Source organism: Lethenteron reissneri, chromosome 46, assembly GCF_015708825.2.
Source record: "Lethenteron reissneri isolate LAM-NWPU_2019-01 chromosome 46, ASM1570882v1, whole genome shotgun sequence".
In the NCBI taxonomy this organism is placed as follows: Eukaryota; Metazoa; Chordata; class Hyperoartia; order Petromyzontiformes; family Petromyzontidae; genus Lethenteron; species Lethenteron reissneri.
In genome coordinates this window covers 8,599,074-8,617,811 of record NC_083824.1, presented here as the reverse complement: position 1 = coordinate 8,617,811, position 18,738 = coordinate 8,599,074, and the positions used below count along the sequence as shown (strand labels likewise).

Genomic DNA, 18,738 nt, shown 5'->3' with positions numbered 1-18,738 from the left:
TGGACGCACTTTGCCGGTGCGTGTTGCAGTTTTTTGGTTCAAATCTACATGAAAATTTTGTCGTCCTGTTACTAAACTTTCACGTGTTTGGCAGCAGATCTGGAGGGTACGTAGCGAGAGATATCTTACCAAGGACGCGATTGTGCCTTTAAAAAAAAGAGACGCGCGGTGTTTACAGAAAGCGTCTGCAAAACAATTGTCCTGTGTGGTCAATATTAAAAAAAATATTTCCAGGCCACGCGTACAGACTGTTCTGTGACGTACTCCGAAAGTTGTCAACAAGGGAGCAATTCAGAATGGTTTTGGACGATTTCCCCCCGCAACTATTAGGGTATGTATGATTGAACTTCTTTCGCCCCGTACGTAGGTGTGGGGGGGGGGGAAGGACAACACATAAAGCACGAAAAGCAGTTGCAAAGAAATGAGTTTTCAATCCAGATTTAACCGTGCATCGCTCTGGTGGCTTTGATATGTTGAGAATTTTGTCTGGCTGCAAGTGGTGTATCACTCGACTCTTACATTGTAAATTCAAAATTCGCTTAAAATCCCACGTAGGTCGACTAGTGGCGGCTGTGCTACTACAACCGAGTTTCTGGGAGAACAAAGTTCAATTGCCGGTTCAGAAACTTAAAAGGGTGGTGATGGTGGTAGTTTGGTTGCGTAAAATAATAAAGCGAGCGAGGAAAGTTTCGTACAAAATATCTGCTCCGGCAACCGTTTCGCTCCACGTGGTGAGAGGTCCTCAACGCTCGGTCAACTATGAGCAGCAACGAGAAGATGGGGAGGAAGGGTGGTGTGTGAGAACGAAAAGGGCAGCGAGAGATTCTTCAAAGAAGCGCACATTCGGAGGGGAGGGCATTTACAACCCCCTAGAAGGCGGAAGTCACGCAAACACATTCAGTGTAACATTGAGAAAAACACCTTACTCACTTCTGTAGTTTGTCAAATCGAAGCCAGACCGTGGAGCCCACTTCTTAACCACAGGGCCAAACCCATCCCCATCTCCTGCCAAGTTCTATTGTTGTTGCAAAATAAATAAGACTAGGTTTTACTCTTTCTGGCAATAAAACAGGTGTTAAGATATTCAAACACCGAATATAAACTTTTTGCAAGAAATCAAGTCTGCATTAACCACACGTACCTGTGGTGAACATGCAAACATAACATGCTCTGATTATATAAATGCATATTATCTTTGAAACGGATTGGCCTACACCAGAGAGAGCCTTCTTTATGGCCTAGTCTCACTAGTGCCAGACCAGAGAAGGCCAAAAAGTGAACAGTAGAAAGCCAATGCACTTATCAGAGCATGGGATACCTTTTTTTGCCAGTATCAGATATCCATCGTTGTTGTCTACATCCATCCAGACTAAAGATCAATTTTAACACACACGCACACAACCAGACATTCGCCATCCTACAACCAAATCACAACGAATGCGCCAAATATTATTGGGTCTCGCAAGAATAAGGTTTAATCTGGCGAGTACTTACATGTGAGAATGCCTGTGCATACCAGGTGTTGTACGTTTGAGCTGTGAGGTGCTCATTAAATGGTTGACCAGCAATGGATTCTTAAATCTATCACTGTGCAGTTTAAGAGAGCTATCCCATCATGAAAACAGTGTTGGTTTTCTCTGGGAAAAGCGGTTTCCTCCCACAATGGAATTTGGCAAATGTCCGAATACAAGACCCTCCTGATACAAGTTACGACTCTGATAGGCTTCCTCGCTCCACGAAATGCATTCTACAATTATACTTCGGCCAGATAAAAAGTGTATTCACATACTATCTAAAGCCACATACCAAGCAAGGACTGTTTGACTCACTCCCCAACCCTTAATACTTCCAGAAGAAAGCCAGGGAGTCAAAATGTCAACATCTTTCTTTCCTCCAAGTGGCAAGTGAAAGAAAACCAGTTATTATTTTTACATAACCAGTTATTTTAGTGGAGATTCCTTAAAACAAGCAACTTGATAACTTACGATTGATTAATCCACTGCTGGATCTCAGTAAAACAATTCATGGGGCCAAGCTGACATTGACCGGGACTTGAACTCATTACCTGTGCGTCATCATCCCACAGAATTCTGGCAAGCTGAGTGGTCCTGACTGTTAATAATGGGCTTTTTCAGCTTGTCGTAAACAAAAGGCTGGCATTTACTGGATGCAGGTCTCTCTCGTTAAACAGAAACCATCTCCCAACGGGGCTCTCGGATGGAAATAAAAAACGGGTTTAATTTATTTAGGGGTCCTTGGGATGTGGTTTGCACGCAGCCGCCCCCCGCCCCGACCCCCTGAGTGATGCCGTCCACCAACGCCGCTTTCCTTTTGTAACAATAAATTCGCTTCTCCGCATGAATTTCCGCGCATGAAAAGCCAACATCGCGCAATCAGCACATGGCGCGTGCGGTGGTGGTGGTTGGGGAGCGGTAGTGTAGTGGTAAGCATGCTGCGCTACGGATCTGGTGACCCGAGTTCGATTCCCGCTCACGGCCAACACAAGCGAAAATTATCTGAACCGGTCCTGGGCCTCCCCTAGGTCGACTTAGCCTCAAATTGGTACCTGGTGCGGTGTGTAAAATCATCACCACTGCAGAGACAAAGGCGGCCGGGCGTGGTGCTGGCCACCCACCCCCTTGTGTGTCGTGTCGGCTTTCATAGGTGCTTGCTAACAGCACTTGCCCCAAGTCTGTTCAGGCTATACGGGGGATCTTTGTCTTTGTTTTTTGGTGGTGGTGGAGTGAGACATAGCAACAATTATCACCAGGAACACCGACACACAACATTAAGCATTAACAATTAAATATAACCACACACATGAATTATCAGATGACCGATTACACGCGCAATAGCTCACACTGAATAATAACCCACGCTCAGGATAATTGGTTTAATAATTGAGGAGCAATTTAGTCCTTTTCAAAGGCAGTATACTACCGTAGTAAGTGCTGGGATGATGTGAAAGGAAAACCGGGATAGAGTGGTCAGTGATTTGCAGAGGATCAGTTAAGATTCTTGCTGCAGCTGCCGAGTAAATTTCTACATAGCAATATCGAACCGTGCCACCTGATGAAAGGTGTATGCTAACGACCCTGGGGGTGATGTCATCGGTGTTCCAAATGTGCCTACGAATATCCTCGGATACAGGTGGGAATAGATCGTGAATATCAATGGGCTTTCGCCTGTGATGGGAGAGGAGATGAGGGCGTGAGGAGAGAGATGGGAGAGTGAGAGACATGGGAGTGAGGGGAGAGATGGGAGAAGATGGGAGTGGAGAGATGTGAGAGTGATAGGAGAAGATGGGAGTGAGTGGAGAGATAGGAGGATATGGGAGTGAGTGGAGAGATGTGAGAGTGAGAGAGATAGGAGATGGGAGTGAGTGGAGAGATGTGAGAGAGATAGGAGGATATGGGAGTGGAAAGACGGGAGAGATGTGAGAAGATTGGAGTGAGTGGAGAGATGTGAGAGTGAGAGAGATAGGAGGAGATTGGAGTGAGTGGAGAGACGGGAGAGAGAGATGCGAGAGAGATAGGAGAAGATTGGAGTGAGTGGAGAGATGTGAGAGTGAGAGAGATAGGAGAAGATTGGAGTGAGTGGAGAGACGGGAGAGATGTGAGAAGATTGGAGTGAGTGGAGAGATGTGAGAGTGAGAGGGATAGGAGGAGATTGGAGTGAGTGGAGAGACGGGAGAGAGAGATGCGAGAGAGATAGGAGAAGATTGGAGTGAGTGGAGAGATGTGAGAGTGAGAGAGAGATAGGAGGAGATGGGAGTGAGTGGAAAGACGGGAGAGATGTGAGAAGATTGGAGTGAGTGGAGAGATGTGAGAGTGAGAGAGATAGGAGAAGATTGGAGTGAGTGGAGAGACGGGAGAGATGTGAGAAGATTGGAGTGAGTGGAGAGATGCGAGAGTGAGAGAGGAGACGGTAGTGGAGAGCTGGGGCAGTGAGGTAATGGGAGAGAGAACGGTGGCACAAGAACCACTAATTCCATGTTGCACACAAATAAATATCCGCCTTCATCCACTGCTGGATGAACGCCTCCGAACACCCGCTTGGTATAAAGTCAAGTCTGCCTACCCAATCAGAACGAACAGAGACATGCAGAGGGGACACATTCCACATTGCCATGACCATGTTCAGTCCATCCCGCAACATACCTGGTAGGTACATCCAAAGGACAACCACCGTTGCTGTGTACACTCAGTGCGTGTGCACATCAATCAGGGTTCGTATATTGCGAGGGGGCTAAACGGGCGCAGCACGGGCTAGAGAAGAGATGGAGTGATGTGGTACAGGAGCACGTGGAGCTGAGTGGACTTGCCGATGACTGGTACCAGCGGTGTCAAGATCGGCCTCTGTGGAGGAGGCTCGTGAAAGACGCTACTACTGGGCAGTGCCAGGCTAGGTGCACCTTGAGGCTACTGAGCAGTTGGAGGCAGTCGCCCTCCAACAAAAACGGAGGGCAGAGGAGCGACGCTCACAACAACGAGCGGAGCGCCGGGTGGATAAAGCACAGCAAGTTAGCACAGTAGGGGGCACAGGTGGTGCATCAGCCAGTCATCTCACTAATCTCAGTCAGTCGACCCGTGGTACCTGCTGGGTCTGCCCCGTGACCTCCTGCCAGCGGGCGTTCGACACTTCACGTGGCCTCAAGGTGCACGTGGCCTGGCACAAGCGTCGTGGTGACGTCACCGCCACTAAGGTTGTTGTATATTTCGTGACCCTGTACATTGCACCACGTTAAAGTGCCACTGCTACACGCACAAGTGCCATGCCGCACAAAGGCATTTTATAACATGTCTAATCCCTTATCAATGCCCCCTGCCTTATTACGGGCAGATTCAGACCTTAATGATCACCCAGTGGCCCTTGTAAATATCAATGTTCATCCTACAAAATCCCATTACGAGGTAGAAACACAAATAGACCCAAAAAAAACACCAATATTTAGCACGCATTGAATGTTTAGCACGCATTGAATGTTTAGCACGCATTGAAAGGGCTGAAACGCCGTGTGGTCTCAATGCCCCAGCACAATAATACTGGGTGAACCGTATGGGTTGGCAAGTTTGATCATTATAACGTGTTAAACTTAACCTATTCATTCTAGATTTGAAGCTTTCGTGACTGCAAGGATTTATACTCTGAGGTTTTTTTCGGTAAAGTCACGTAGGTAAAAATAAATAATAAAAATTGTTGAAATTATAATAGAAATTAAATAATATTATTTCTATTTTTTTTTATAAATAATAGAAATAAAATATTTTATTTTTTTATTTTTACCTACGTGACTTTACCGAAAAAAACTCAGAGTATTAACCTATTAAGACACACACTGCTATAAGATGTGGGTTGGGGAGGGAGGGGGGGTCACATCACACCTTGAGTGCGGTAATTTGACCATACTTCACCACGCCGGTCATTAGTGCGTGCTTGTTGAAGGCTGTAAGAGCCCCCCATAGACCTCGAAACAATCAATGTGTCGCTTTCACCGCTCTCTGCCAACAACTTTGCTTGTGTTTTCCCTTTGCACCGTGTACGCACGAGCACAATGCGACACGCTAACGATGAACAATAGCACTTCACGTAAGTAAAGTAGTAAGGGGACATCATCAGCCTTATAACAACAACAACAACACCACCCACAGCTCCACTACAGCAGATACAAACAAAACACACAAAAAATCCACGCACTCACCGACAGTCGTGAAGCTGGAAGCTCGTCCTCGCTCGCTCGGTGTTTGAACGAAGCGTCAAATAAATAAAAAAAACCCTTCCCCACGAAACTTTTCTCGTTATTTAATGTTTAATCGCAAATGTTTCGTTTTCAAGGCGACCCCCACCACCCCCCCATGCGAATCAAGTGCGCACGCGGCGCAGCGACACAGAAGTAAGCGCGCGACTGTGAAGCGGCGCCATGAGGTTGGTGGTGGGGGGTGGGGGGGGTAGCCGCTTCACTTTGTTCGCTCGGAGGGGCCATGTGGGGAACGTATCACTCCGCCAACAGCCCAACCCCCCCACGACCCACGCGCCACGCCCACTCCCGGAATCGACCTATCACAAGGCAAGGGTTACGGCCCGGACGTCACTTCCGCCGGCGTGTAAAGAGGCCACGCCCACAAAATCAATGTGCGTCTTCCCGCACGTGTGGGCACGTGTTGACTGGGACATTCTAGATTTGAAGCTTTCGTGACTGCAAGGATTCATATTGTTAGGTTTTTTCGGTAAAGTCACGTAGGTAAAACAATTTAAATTAATAAAAGTATTTTTATTATTATTATACTTTTATTAATTTTTTACTGGGACAGTTTGTGACACGTGCAGGGAGGGGCTGTTGAGTTTATGGTACGTGGGATATAGGACGATGCTGTTGTTTTAAAACGCAAGGGTTCGGGTTATTGTAGGGTTGCGGAGGGTTGACTATTTTGGCAAACGACGAGGTGGCCGAAGCCAAACATTTTTACGGATCAATATGGTAGTATACTATATTCATCACTATGAGACCTCCTTTTCCAGTGGCAAAATATAGTAATAGGTTTTTACCCTTTTAACTGGTACAAAACTGACACCTTTATACAAGGGATCATGTTTGCAATAACCACAACACAAGCAGTCAAAATGCTAACAAAATGAAACAACTCTGATAATGATATGAAAGGTATTGACTTTAAGAACAGTGCATATCATTATCAGAGTTGTTTCTTTTTGTTTGCATTTTTGACTGCTTGTGTGTCGGTGTAATGCCCTGGCATGCATCTCCCCAACGCTTCGATACACTTTACAATTGTTCCGTTTTCATTAACGACCATGCTTCAGTAGGTAGTCGGGTTTCTTTCAGCACATTGCAACCCTATTTAATAACAGTACATGCCGTACCTAATATACAGACACTTCACACCATAACAGGGGGCTTACTTGTGAGGGTGAGAAATGACTGACTCACTCTAGAACGTGGAGGCTTTGGTTCTTTCGTATGGCTGCTGATGTAGATGCAGAGCAACGACGATGTCACATTCAGGTGGCCAGGCCACCACCTGGATGGCTGCGATGTCTCCGTGTAGCGTTGTGGGGATGCAATTGCATGACGCTATATCAAATGTCATAATGGTAGGAACCTCCTGGTTACACCAGCCCACAGGGGATTATTGTGTTCGTCGTGCAGGGAGGGGCTGGGTGTGGAGGGTGGGGGTAGGGCTGGGTGGAGAGGGGCTGGTCACCCCGTGGTGCCCTTATAAAACTCAACGTTTAACCTACTCACGCCGGCTTGTGCCCGCTCTGTCTGGCATATTTGCGGAATACACCACGCCGCTGTTGACCCTGGCCATTGACCGAGCAACCCAACGTGCCTACCAGCTCCCTCCGCAGGAACGTGTTTATTTGTGGATCGGGCATTGCGCCGTGATGTTATTGGATCTCTTCTGGAGGCCCTCATACAATACGGGTGTAGGCACATGCGTGGCCTGTAGTCGTGCTGTATAATTAGGCAGACCCCATTAAGAGCAGGCGTGTTGTGATAGGGAAACCCAGCTTGCATTACGGATATATAGTTTTGGTCCTCCCCTTAAGTATCCAGTTGATCATTTTAAGCGCAGGCATTGCACAATTCTCCTTTTTGCTTGTACTGCGTTGACGTTTAAAGTGTCAGTGAGAAGATATGCTTTGTTCACGTCGTAGTGCACTTCACAGAAACGCAGCTGTTCTTGCATGCAAACATGTACATCAAGTGCGTTTGCCCATATAATGTACATACAAATCATAGACCCCGCATAAGCTTATCCCTTATGCGTAACACACCCAACCCGACAACTCAATCCAAACTCATCAATGCATGGCAACTGATACTGCCTTCCTCACGCATGACTTCTCACTTTAAAAAACGATGCCTCAACTCGTCCCAGCCATGCGTAATTGGCTCTGGCACAACTCCACATCTCCCTCTTCTGACGTGGTTAACTCCCAAGTCATAAGATTATATTTTCAACGAGGATACTGCATTGGGATTTTTTTTTGTAAATTACATGGCAAGGAGTGTTCTGGATGCCAGGAAGCCACAGTGCACGAACATAAATCCCAAAGCTTTCAGCTTTCCTAGGAAAATCCTGCATTCCAATGTCCGGCTAAGTCTTCACAAAAATGCGTGGGTGGAATACCTCGAGAAAATAAGCTAAAGATCGCTTCATTCACAAACCAACTTGGTGTACTGCCATTTATTGGCTGTCAGCCCAGCGTTTTTTAAGTGGGTGACTTGATGAATCCTGATTCAATGTTACAAATGGATAAAAATGTTGAGATATTCATCACTGCTGCATGAAGACTTCCCCATGCCATGCCAATCATGGGGGTTGTTTGACCATAGTTTACCACTGGTCAGGTTCAGATCACTTGCCAATGTAAGCCCCAACAGGGAAAAAACTCAAGGCACCAGGTTCAGTGCGGTATGCAAACCTACCGTTCCACTGCTGTAAATCAGGATTCATTCATAAGAATGTGATAAACAGTTGCACCTGTAGAGGCTGTATGCAAAGACTATACTCTTTGGTTCTTTCGCTATAGTCACGTAGGTATAAAATAAAATCGGGAACAACACACCTGATGGACGCTTGTGTTGCGCCCAAAACGTCGTGATTTATTTTATACCTACGTGACTTTACCGAAAGAACCAGAGTATGGATTCCTGCAGTCACGAAAGCTTCAAATCATGCGAAGACTACTTGAAAACCTTGTTTTTTTTAGATCTGTTCATACATTGTGCTTAAAAATCTAAATTTCGAGGGATGTATCAATCCACCCCTACCACCTCCTGATCTCCAAAGCGTGATGGCTGACAGGGATGCATCGCCATGCACAATTATTATCAAAACTAAACGACAGTATAAAACTGCAAAGGCTTCGTTCAATTACAACCCCAATCCTTAAAAGCCGCAACACATTTTTACGCGCATCGAGTAACAACAAAAATTAAGCACAAGACGCACAGGCGGTGCTCAATTTTCCGACGTCCATTTATTGTGGCAAACGACATGTTACAGAGCTGCGCGGGTGCTGACATGAGCGCAGCTCCACAGCCAAGCCTCGCGCCGACAAGGCAGCATGGGGAGCGCTTCACTTCTGGCTCGACTCGGACTTGGAGGTGGAGGCGCGCAGCGAGGAGATGCGACGGCGCTTGGCGATTTGCTCCTGCCGCTTCTCCTTCGCCTCCTGCAGATGGACAGTGAATGAGGGGGAGGGGTGATTAAACCGCTGTTGCAGCAATCGCACGTCATAGTATCGACTTGTGAGGGCAACTGGTACAGAGGGATCCCTGTGACCAGCTCGGCAGAGGGGAATCAAGAACAGTAATGCACGGGTGCCATGAACATGTACTTTGAAGAGCTCAGCTGGTAGCACAGTTAGGCTTCCAATCAAGAAATCGTTTCGGTGTTTTCAGATTGTACAGCATCTTGTTCAATTGCACAACACACAGCTCAACTGGAAAACACATATGTGAGCTATTAGACAACCGTTGAAACTTAGGCACAGGGGATAATTTGTTTAAATTCCAGACATTCATCACTCGAGGGTCGATAAAATAAGGACCAAAATCTCAACATCACTTGTTGGAACAGTGGCTGTTCTATTAACTCAACGGTTCTGAGCACAGGAAGAGGTAATTTCTATCACTGGCTCAAGGCCTGGAACACAAATGACCACTGCTCAAATAACCGTTTTGATTTTGCAATGGTGTCAAATTCAGATACGGGAAGAAAACTAACATATTTTCGCATATAATTTTCTTACGAAAACGATGTTTACTAGGTTTTAAAAATATACACGTTCGTTGGGAGAAATTAATACCAACGGCTTGGATTTATGAGGCCAAAAGTGGTGCAATGACTCCACGTGACCCAACCAAGCCACACGCTTGGAGTGTCAAACCCAATTTCCTATCGCTTGCTGTGTGCCTCTCCTTGAAACTAAACTTGCAACTGCTTGCAGTGCGGGGTTTAATTTGATTTTTGGTTTTCAAAGTTCGTTTTTTTGTATCAGTTCCAACTATTTTCCCGTTTCACGAGAGCACAGGACACGGGCGGGATGCAGATTGCGGAAGGCACTTTGAGTGAGACTGATTGTACATTTCTCCATCGCGAGCAAAACAATTACTTCAGTTTCCCACCTTTTCCAGGCCTCGAGTTTGTTAAAGCATTATAGCACAATTACAGGGCCTTCATCATTTACTGTGCACACTCATTTTTTAAGTCGAATACGTTTGATACATCGACATCAAAAGCACTCAACTTCCATGAATATTTATTGCAATCTAGAGGGAGCGAGGGAGACAGTGTTTTCGTGTAAAAGTTAGGCGACAGGCCAGGTGTAAAAATGTGTCATTACTGCCGTTGAATACCTCCTGCACTATGTCAACAGCATTTAAAAGCTTCTAACATTTCTCATTATGGGAGACGTTGAGAATGCAATGGGAGTACTGCGGTGACCCCTTGTGGTTATGTGGGGGTTATTGTTTAGCACAAAATTTATAGTTTATTGCTAACGCGTCATGCATAGCCGAGCAAAACCCATCTACACCGTGACCTGTGCAAGAGCATGACCAAAGTATCACCACTCACGAGATGCACACAACCAGTGCAAAGCCAAGGTCACACAGTTAAGGCAGAGTCGAGCCAACAAAGCATAAGCCACGGGGGACCCAAGGCACAGTAACCCAGTAAATACTCTGGCATGATGCAGGATGGAGGCTTTTAACTAGAGGCATAGAACAAAAATGCTTAAAGTGACGGGAACCTCTCATCACGAAAACAAGACAGCCCCAGACGGAAATCGTATTGAGTGCCATGGCCAATTGGAGAGCTGCTTCACCATGCTATGATCTGCCTACTCCACTCAAATGTTTTAGTTTAAATATGCACTATGCGGAGATGGTACAATTACACAGAAGTGATTACGTAATGCCAAACTGTTTGGAAACGGTGCGTTTGGTTCACACCAGCCATTTCACTCTCCATATTAAAATCCGTGTGCTTATTTTGCCACCCAATAACTGAAAAGTGGTGCTCTTGTTCACGAAATGGCACACAGTGTCGTGGTTTTATGCTAACGAGTAAAAGTCCTACATTCTTTGAGCCATCAAGAGTTAAAAAACATTAGCTGGAAAAATGTGCAGAAGCTCCCATAATCTAGACTGGCACATCATTCCCTCATACGAGTATCTACAGTCAATGTAGAAAAGCAATCTTAAGAGTTCGTACATAAAACCTGGCTCTTCATTAGACATTTCTGCCATGACCAATCATTACAGAGCCCTGTAAATAAAAGAGGGATTGAAACACGAATGCCAATTGAATAGAACTCAAAGAAAGATTGCGTGTTATACGTCTCCTCGCTCGCAATTTTGGAATTGTAATTCATCATTCAGGGTCGTGATTCGATAACAAAATTGGGTTTACAACTATGGTGAAATGTAACCCCTCAAGTACCTTAGGGGACAAATTAATCCACGACATACCACATATACGAATCACAAATGGTATTGACATCACAGGGTGGATTTTGTATGCATTATATAGTAACACTCTATCTTCTTGGTTCTTTCGGTAAAGTCACGTAACTTTACCGAAAGAACCAAGAAGATGAATCCGTGCAGTCACGAAAGCTTAAAATCGAAAAGTAATACTCTAATTTAAAGATGAATCCATGCATATTTACATGCCTATAGTAGACTATAAAAGCTATAATGAAACTGTGATTGGCCCAACATCAAGCATTGCACATGTATAGACAGCCCAGTTGTCAATCCACTATTAGAAAAGGGGTTTTCCCATGCTGTGGATCGTGGAGGTCGACTAAAACTTCACCACGCTAGTTAAGGTTTAAAACACAGGAAAGTATTAAACTAAACAATTTCACTATTTTTCCAGATAAAACCCAGAGCTATAGAGCTCTTTTTCAGAAGCGACCTGGCCACAAATGATAGCTCAACTTAGTGGGCTTATCGCATGGAAATTTACAGCAACCAAATACTCAAGTACAGTATAGCAAATTGACTGCTGCACTGCCCCCTGCTGCCTGCAACGGAGCTCTCCTGTAGCAGCCCGCGATACGTATTGTACGCATGGTTGTCGCCCACACCCAAGCACAATCGAGGCTCGACTGCTTTGTTGCTTCAGAAAACCGACGAGATCGGGGGCACATTCCGGGCGAATTGCTCGAAAGGCTTGAAAAAGAAGCGAGCACGACCGACCCTCGGCAAACTAAACCACCTGGCCCCTCCGTACGGAGCACCCAGCACACACGGTGGGGGCGCGATGTGGCCGGCCCGGGCCCTTCTCACCTTGAGCCTCTTGGCGAGCAGGCGTGCGTAATCAGCCGCCTGCTCCTTGTTCTTGAGCGTGCGTCGCTTCTTGAGGGCGATGCGGCGGCGCTTATGCTGCAGTACGCGCGGCGTCACCAGCCGCTGGATCTTGGGCGCCTTGGAGCGCGGCTTCTTGCCTGCGTGGTCAACGATCGCAAACAGCCCCGGTCCATAAATGCACGCCCGAGATTTATTTTAACGAGCTGGCCGCCACTCGTTGCTGTATAAGCTTACGTGGCCCGTGAGAGACGAACAGATTGTTCGATGTGTGAAGTTTTGTAAACAGAAAATAAAAAAGACCGCCCTTTTGTTAAACCACTGCCTGGCCAAGGGCCATGCTGTGTAATGACGGGGGTTGTTTGATGATTACTGCTGAGGGGACACACCATTGTCACACATCTAAAGCAAACAGGTACTAGTTTTTATTTAATCTTTCTTCACCCAATGCATGCACTTATAGATGCATTTAGTAGTCTTGCATGAGACACACAGCAGGCAGTCAATATTTTATTTAGTCGCAGGCAATCAATTTTTGGATGGTGGCTGATATGAGTGCACAATGGCTCTATTAGACCGACATTGAAATCTTGTGAGATAAAATATTAAATTCTCACTTTAGCCTAAGGATTACATCAGTTTGGTCACAGCAATGCCATTTCAAACATTTACAAATGACATGCTCGTACCAATCAATTCATGCGCGGGGCCAGTTCAATACAAACAAAAACCTATACAGCCTGCACAAAAAAATATGCACTCTGAGAGCAGATTTACTGCACAAATGATATTGGAGCAATTCATTCAGAAGCTCATAAAAGCAGACCCCTAGTGACCTTGCCACTGGAAGCTGCCTCACTCGGAGGAAACAAAACAAATCCAAGCGAATGCATTCCAAAGGCACTGCAACCACTTGTGAATCATTAAGCATTCAGCAGGGCTTCCTACCAACAATTCTCTGGATGTTTTTTGAGTTGTCGAGCCCGCCTGTTTAATCGTACCAAATGGACGCTGTTTTTTTTGCCCTTGTCAAGAGAGTGGATGTTTATCTCCAAGAGACGTGTTCATTTAAAAGCGTGCCATTGAAAAACGCTGCATGCTATTGTTAAAACATGAGCATTTGGCAAATAGATGAAAACGCATTTTATATACAAAAAAACTACCAAAATATAGCGGCACATTTTACATGTCCAACCAACTGGGATTTTTACAATTTTATTTACTAAAACGATGCCTCTCCAGCGTATTGATTCAGCAATTTATCGAACCACTCAGATACTATTTTTACAAGCCCCAATACCATGGCGAACCTATATATGTTATCAGCTGTGGCTATTGAACCCACGACATATTTCACCTGAGGTACCTCTATAGCATTCTGACCCATCATCACAGTGCAGTGATGGCTCCATGGCATGGTGGCTCGGCACATCACGATTCGATGCAGTGTCACAATTCAGGGTTACCACTCGTGGATACAGGGACCACGTGATACCAATTACAAAAAAATCATACTTAAACAGTCCAATACATGACAGCTGTCATCGACAATGATTGTATAATGAATGTAACAATTAAGATCACATTCAATGTCTTCACAATCCTCCATTAACTCGCCACTGCTTAATTAAGTCTTCCATCTGATCTCTCTACTCCCCTCCATGCCAGAAAGCAATGCCAGCAATTGAAGCCCCCATTGAACCTAGGCTGTGGAAGGTCACCGTTTCTCCTCTGCTGCCCCCATTCTAAAATTCCCCACAGCCATCTGTGCTATTAATTACCTGTCCAAGTGCAGGATAAAGAACTTCCTTTTTAAATCCTTTATATTAAGTTCGCTTGCTTGCTTACGACCGTGCAAATTTTTCGGTCGTTTTTTAACCCACTTCCCGTGATCCAATCGAGCTGACATTTTCCACACAGACTCGTTGTGCGTGACAATTAATGTTCGTGAAATTTTTTTTTCAAAATTTTCCACTTTTTAGGACAAAAATATTATATTTAATTACCAATTGCTTAATGGTGCAATGCAATCATCTGACCCATAGGTGGCAGCCATCTCAAGCCAGAGGACGAGAGGACTCTAGCTGCCACGCATATAAAGGATTTAGGGAAAAACTTTGTTTTTACGGGTTATACTTGTTTGCTCTCGATATGACCGACTGCTTCCATGTACAATATAAATATCCTCGACATCTGTACAGGACCTTGAGGTGCAGTCACATTTAGATGCTATATTGACCCAATTTGTCCTGCATTATATGCATGTCTAATACCATTCACCGCTCCCGAGCACCAAACCACGCACCTTCCTTGGTGAGTGGTCTCCTGACCACGTATTTCCTCACGTCGTCCTCCTTTGAGAGGTTGAAGAGCTTGCGGATCTTGCTGGCACGCTTGGGTCCCAGGCGGCGAGGGATGGTGGTGTCGGTCAGGCCGGGGATGTCCTTCTCGCCTTCGCAACACCAAAATAAGCAAAAGTTACACCTCGACCTCTGCATGAGCCACACACTCCAACTTCAAGCCGATGGGTCAATCGCAATGCAAATACACATGGTGGTGAAATTCTGATGCCACCAATGTTAGCCAAGGCCTGGAATTTAAACCGAGGCCGCCAGGTTCACAGCACATCACCCTAACCACTGCAACGCAATTCCCATGGCACTCCAGCCATGCTCTAGAGGTCAGTGATGACATGAGGGACTCACCTTTTTTTTTACAAGATCCCAGTACAGAGCGCGAGCAAGAAAACTACACTATTTATTTTACCAGGTAAGACCCACTGAGCTATATAGCTCTTTGTCAGAAGCGAACTGGCCACAAATGATAGCTCAACAAAGTGGCTTAAAATGTGGGAATGTATAGCAACTAAATGCTCTCAACGCACGTTTCTAACTGTTTAGCGAAAAACCGGAGGACCTGGAGAAAAATCCACACAACCACAGGGAGATGGGCTTGAGGACTCACCCTTCTTGACGATCACCAAGTTGAGCACGCTCAGGTTGGCGTCGACGATGCAACCGCGCACCGATTTGCGCTTGCGCTCGCCCGTGCGACGCGGGCGGTAGCACGAGTGGCCCTTGCTAAGCAGCAGACGCACGCGCCCGTTGGTGAGCACGCCCTGCTTCATGGGGAAGCCCTGCTTGTCGTTGCCTCCGCTGATGCGCACCACGTAGCCCTGGGGGTGGCAGCAGCAAGAGGGGGCGAGACCCGCCATAACGTGAGCGTGGCAATTGCCAAAAGTCAGAGGCGAACAGACGATCTCCCGTGAGGGGAGAAAAAAAGAGAGCATAACCGCTACACGAGGGCAAATAATATCAAGCATTTACCCAAAAATGCCAGGTCATATCTCTAGACTTTGCAGGAAGGTGTTGTCTTGAGAAATTTGATATCTAACATACATCCAGCTAAAAGCCAAAATATAAGACTAGTTCCCTTTATCTAACCAGGAAAGCATCGGTCTTTTTAACTTTTTCAGGAAGATCCTGCATTGTGAGTTTTGGTCAATTTCAGGTGGTAGGAAACGTAAGTAAAAACCCATAGAAATGCATGCACACATTAATAAACGTGCACACACTGATATCACCTGGGCAGAGCATTGAACAGACACTACTGACACTTCAAATCAAGCCAAATATTAAATAGCAGACTCAATTATAGCCAATAGATGTCTACCCAATCACTGATGACTGTACTAAAACCATCATAATTAGTTTTCACTTCAATTGGGCGAATTAAAGCGATGTGAACTAAAAATTACAATTTGACTTGCATGCACCATTTATCTGTAACAAGGCGTGCTATGAAGGGCACCACTTCGTGTGGATAAAAGTCACTTCCAAGGGATTTCAAAGCACTTCTGCAAAACACAGGCTGGTGGTTCTCCCAACACACAGGATTGGACGGTTCTAAATGAGGTCACCATGTTCACAGCGCAGCGAGCAAACCACTCTGCCACCGCTGCCCTCGGCCAAATACATCCAAATCTTGAGAAGCACTGCACTAAAACCATGTCTTGCATCTTTATGACATCGGTGGCTGGTTCTGGGATTGACCCTGCGCTAAGCATGTGGTTCAGTTTAAAAAGAGTCTGATCTCAGACTTCACTAATTTTCAAAGAAGGGCCCACTTTCACATCATGGGCTACAACTAAAGGCTGCCAGTGGCCCACGGGCCTTGCAATTAAGAAGTGTCCCAGAGATTCTGGAACCGCAATAATCTAATAAGTTTGGCCAGACCGAAGTGCTGTGTGAACCCAGGCTATTTGACCCAGCCCTGTGCCGGCATATTTCTCCGCTGGTCATAGTAGCACGAACACAAGGGCCTTGCGAACCCACCCACCCCCCCTCTCACCTTCCACTCGTCGCCCAGGCAGTCAGCGGACACCTCCGTGGCCATGCGCTTCTCGTAGAAGCTGCGAAGCTTTCGTTCATCGTCCACCTCGATGAGCTTCTGGCAGCCCGTGGCTGGGAATGAGATGTTGAGCTGCGAGCACAGGACAGGGAGAATGTGTTTAAAGCAGCATAAGCCTTCGCATGTCAACAGGCGTCAACAGGTAACTGGATAGCTCTAAAGGATCAATATTGGGTTCTTATTCTGAACCAGTACCACTAAGGTCCATGGTTCAAGCCCTGGTGCTGGGTGCTAATCAAGTGCAGCCAACATTAATGTATATTGTATAATTCTCATAGCAAAATATATAATGTGCAAACATTTGTCCGGTCCACTATGGGATAAAAACCTCTGCCATGTGGGTTGTTTGACCATACTTCACCACGCATTGAAATGTGGGCGGTGAAGGCGGGGGGGGGGGGGCAAGGGAAAGACCGGTTCGGATATCGTAGCAGTGCATAAACCACTGCGCCACCGCTCCCCCTACCCCCCAAGTACACACATTGGCTCTTCGACCAAACTTCTTGAAGGCGCAGAGCATGGCGACCGTGGGAGTACACAAGTACCGTACAACACAATGGATTTTTTTTTGCCCTACCCTATGCTGCGCACAAAGTAGCCTCCATCAGCAGCCTAGAACACCGGTTATGCACGGTGGTCGCTCATCCAAGCAACTTTCAAATCGAATTGAGCAACAGAACTTTAACGAGCCGAATAATGAATCAAAGTTGTAGCGTACATGATTGCATTGCAGTTTCCCAGCACAGTGCAGCAGTGCTTATTTTTCTAAGCACAGGAATTGTCTGGACTACAATAATTACGATTTTAAAAAATCAAGGTAAACGTGGCGATGGTATCTTGAGATAGTGGTGGGAATTCAACATTCAAATGACATGGGCCAGTATACCTACAAAGCGGTTCAGTCTCTCAGGAAACGCAATTCGTTTCCAGATACATAAAACAAATTCCCTGTGGTGGTATAAGATTAGAGTTTGAAACATACATTATACCCATTACAGGCCTCGACTAGAAAATTCGCACGAACTTTCCAATGAAGGCCTCAATCAAACCACTGTACGATCACTGTACGGCCGCAATATTAAAAACACAATTCACCGTCTGCAAATGTTGCAAAAAACACGTGAATTAATGCGAGCGTTCAGAAGGACACGTGTTTTAAAGTCTCTTAAGCGGCGATTCGCGTGCAGCAAAGGCCCACGAGCGAGGCTACCATGCCCACACACCGCCATGTTACACCAACCACCAAAATCCACCCGAGCCGATAGCAAACAAAATCCACCACCATCGGCACCCATCGCCTCATCGCGACGACGCGCAACGCGACTCGGTTCGTAGTCGAGCTTCCCAAGTACCCGCCCGTAGCGCTATTTGCGCCCCATCGTCCTGCTTGGGCGAAATTAGCGAAGTATAACTTTACCTTCATGGTTAGGCCGCACCAACCCGTAGGGCCTGTGGAGAGAGAGAGGGAGAGGCGTTCTGCGCATGCGCGGGGTAAGGTGGTGGGAGAAGGGGGCGGGTGAAAGGGGGCGGGGTCAAAGGGGTTAGTGGGAGGAGCTTAGAAATCTCGCGAGAGCTTGCGCCTGGACGATCGCGGTGTTATCGCGAGAAGTCGCGGGTGCACGTGTAACTGCAAATCTAGCAATAGGAGAGCGCTCAACGTTATTTTTGGTAGGATTACAGGATAACCAACCCCCTGTATTATGGAGGATTACAGTATATAACTACTTGGTCACAAAGAGGGATCGTCCATAAATGACGTCACGCGATTTGGACGATTTTTGACTCCCCCCCTCCCTTCGTCACACGGCGTCACAAAAAGTCAGACCCCCCCCTCTAAATATGACGTCACAAAGCTCTGCCCCCCCCCCCAAAAAAAATAAAACATGCTTCAAATCGCTTTAAACTATTGTCATTGTAGTGCGTATTTAATGTGGCGCTGCACTCTGATGTTGTAGGAGAAAACATTTATTAAAAAGTCTATT

The 18,738-nt window shown here is 46.2% G+C and overlaps 2 protein-coding genes across 6 annotated transcripts in view; both read right to left on the bottom strand.

Moving 5' to 3' along the window:
- LOC133354282 (C-myc promoter-binding protein-like) overlaps positions 1 to 5,924 on the bottom strand; it is an 88,219-nt gene extending 82,295 nt beyond the window's left edge. For all 5 annotated transcript variants that reach the window (XM_061571005.1, XM_061571009.1, XM_061571006.1 and 2 more), the window contains exon 1: positions 5,702 to 5,924. The gene's annotated coding sequence lies outside the window, so the exon portion shown is untranslated. The remainder of the gene's footprint in view (positions 1 to 5,701) is intronic.
- A 3,063-nt stretch (positions 5,925 to 8,987) lies between these two features.
- On the bottom strand, positions 8,988 to 18,280 carry RPS6 (ribosomal protein S6). Its single transcript, XM_061570679.1, has 6 exons — positions 18,174 to 18,280; positions 16,697 to 16,828; positions 15,311 to 15,521; positions 14,652 to 14,798; positions 12,329 to 12,486; positions 8,988 to 9,201 (listed from the first exon to the last, which is right to left on the bottom strand). Exons 1-6 carry the CDS (start codon positions 18,177 to 18,179, stop codon positions 9,106 to 9,108), a joined length of 750 nt encoding a protein of 249 aa, XP_061426663.1. The 5' UTR covers positions 18,180 to 18,280; the 3' UTR covers positions 8,988 to 9,105.
- Between the last annotated feature and the right edge of the window lie 458 nt (positions 18,281 to 18,738).

Coding starts and splice junctions, on each gene's coding strand:
- RPS6 (XM_061570679.1), bottom strand. Junction 15,522..16,696: donor GCCTGGGCGACGAGTGGAAG/GTGAGAGGGGGG, acceptor TGCCACCCCCAG/GGCTACGTGGTGCGCATCAG. Junction 9,202..12,328: donor TGCTCGCCAAGAGGCTCAAG/GTGAGAAGGGCC, acceptor GTCCATCTGCAG/GAGGCGAAGGAGAAGCGGCA.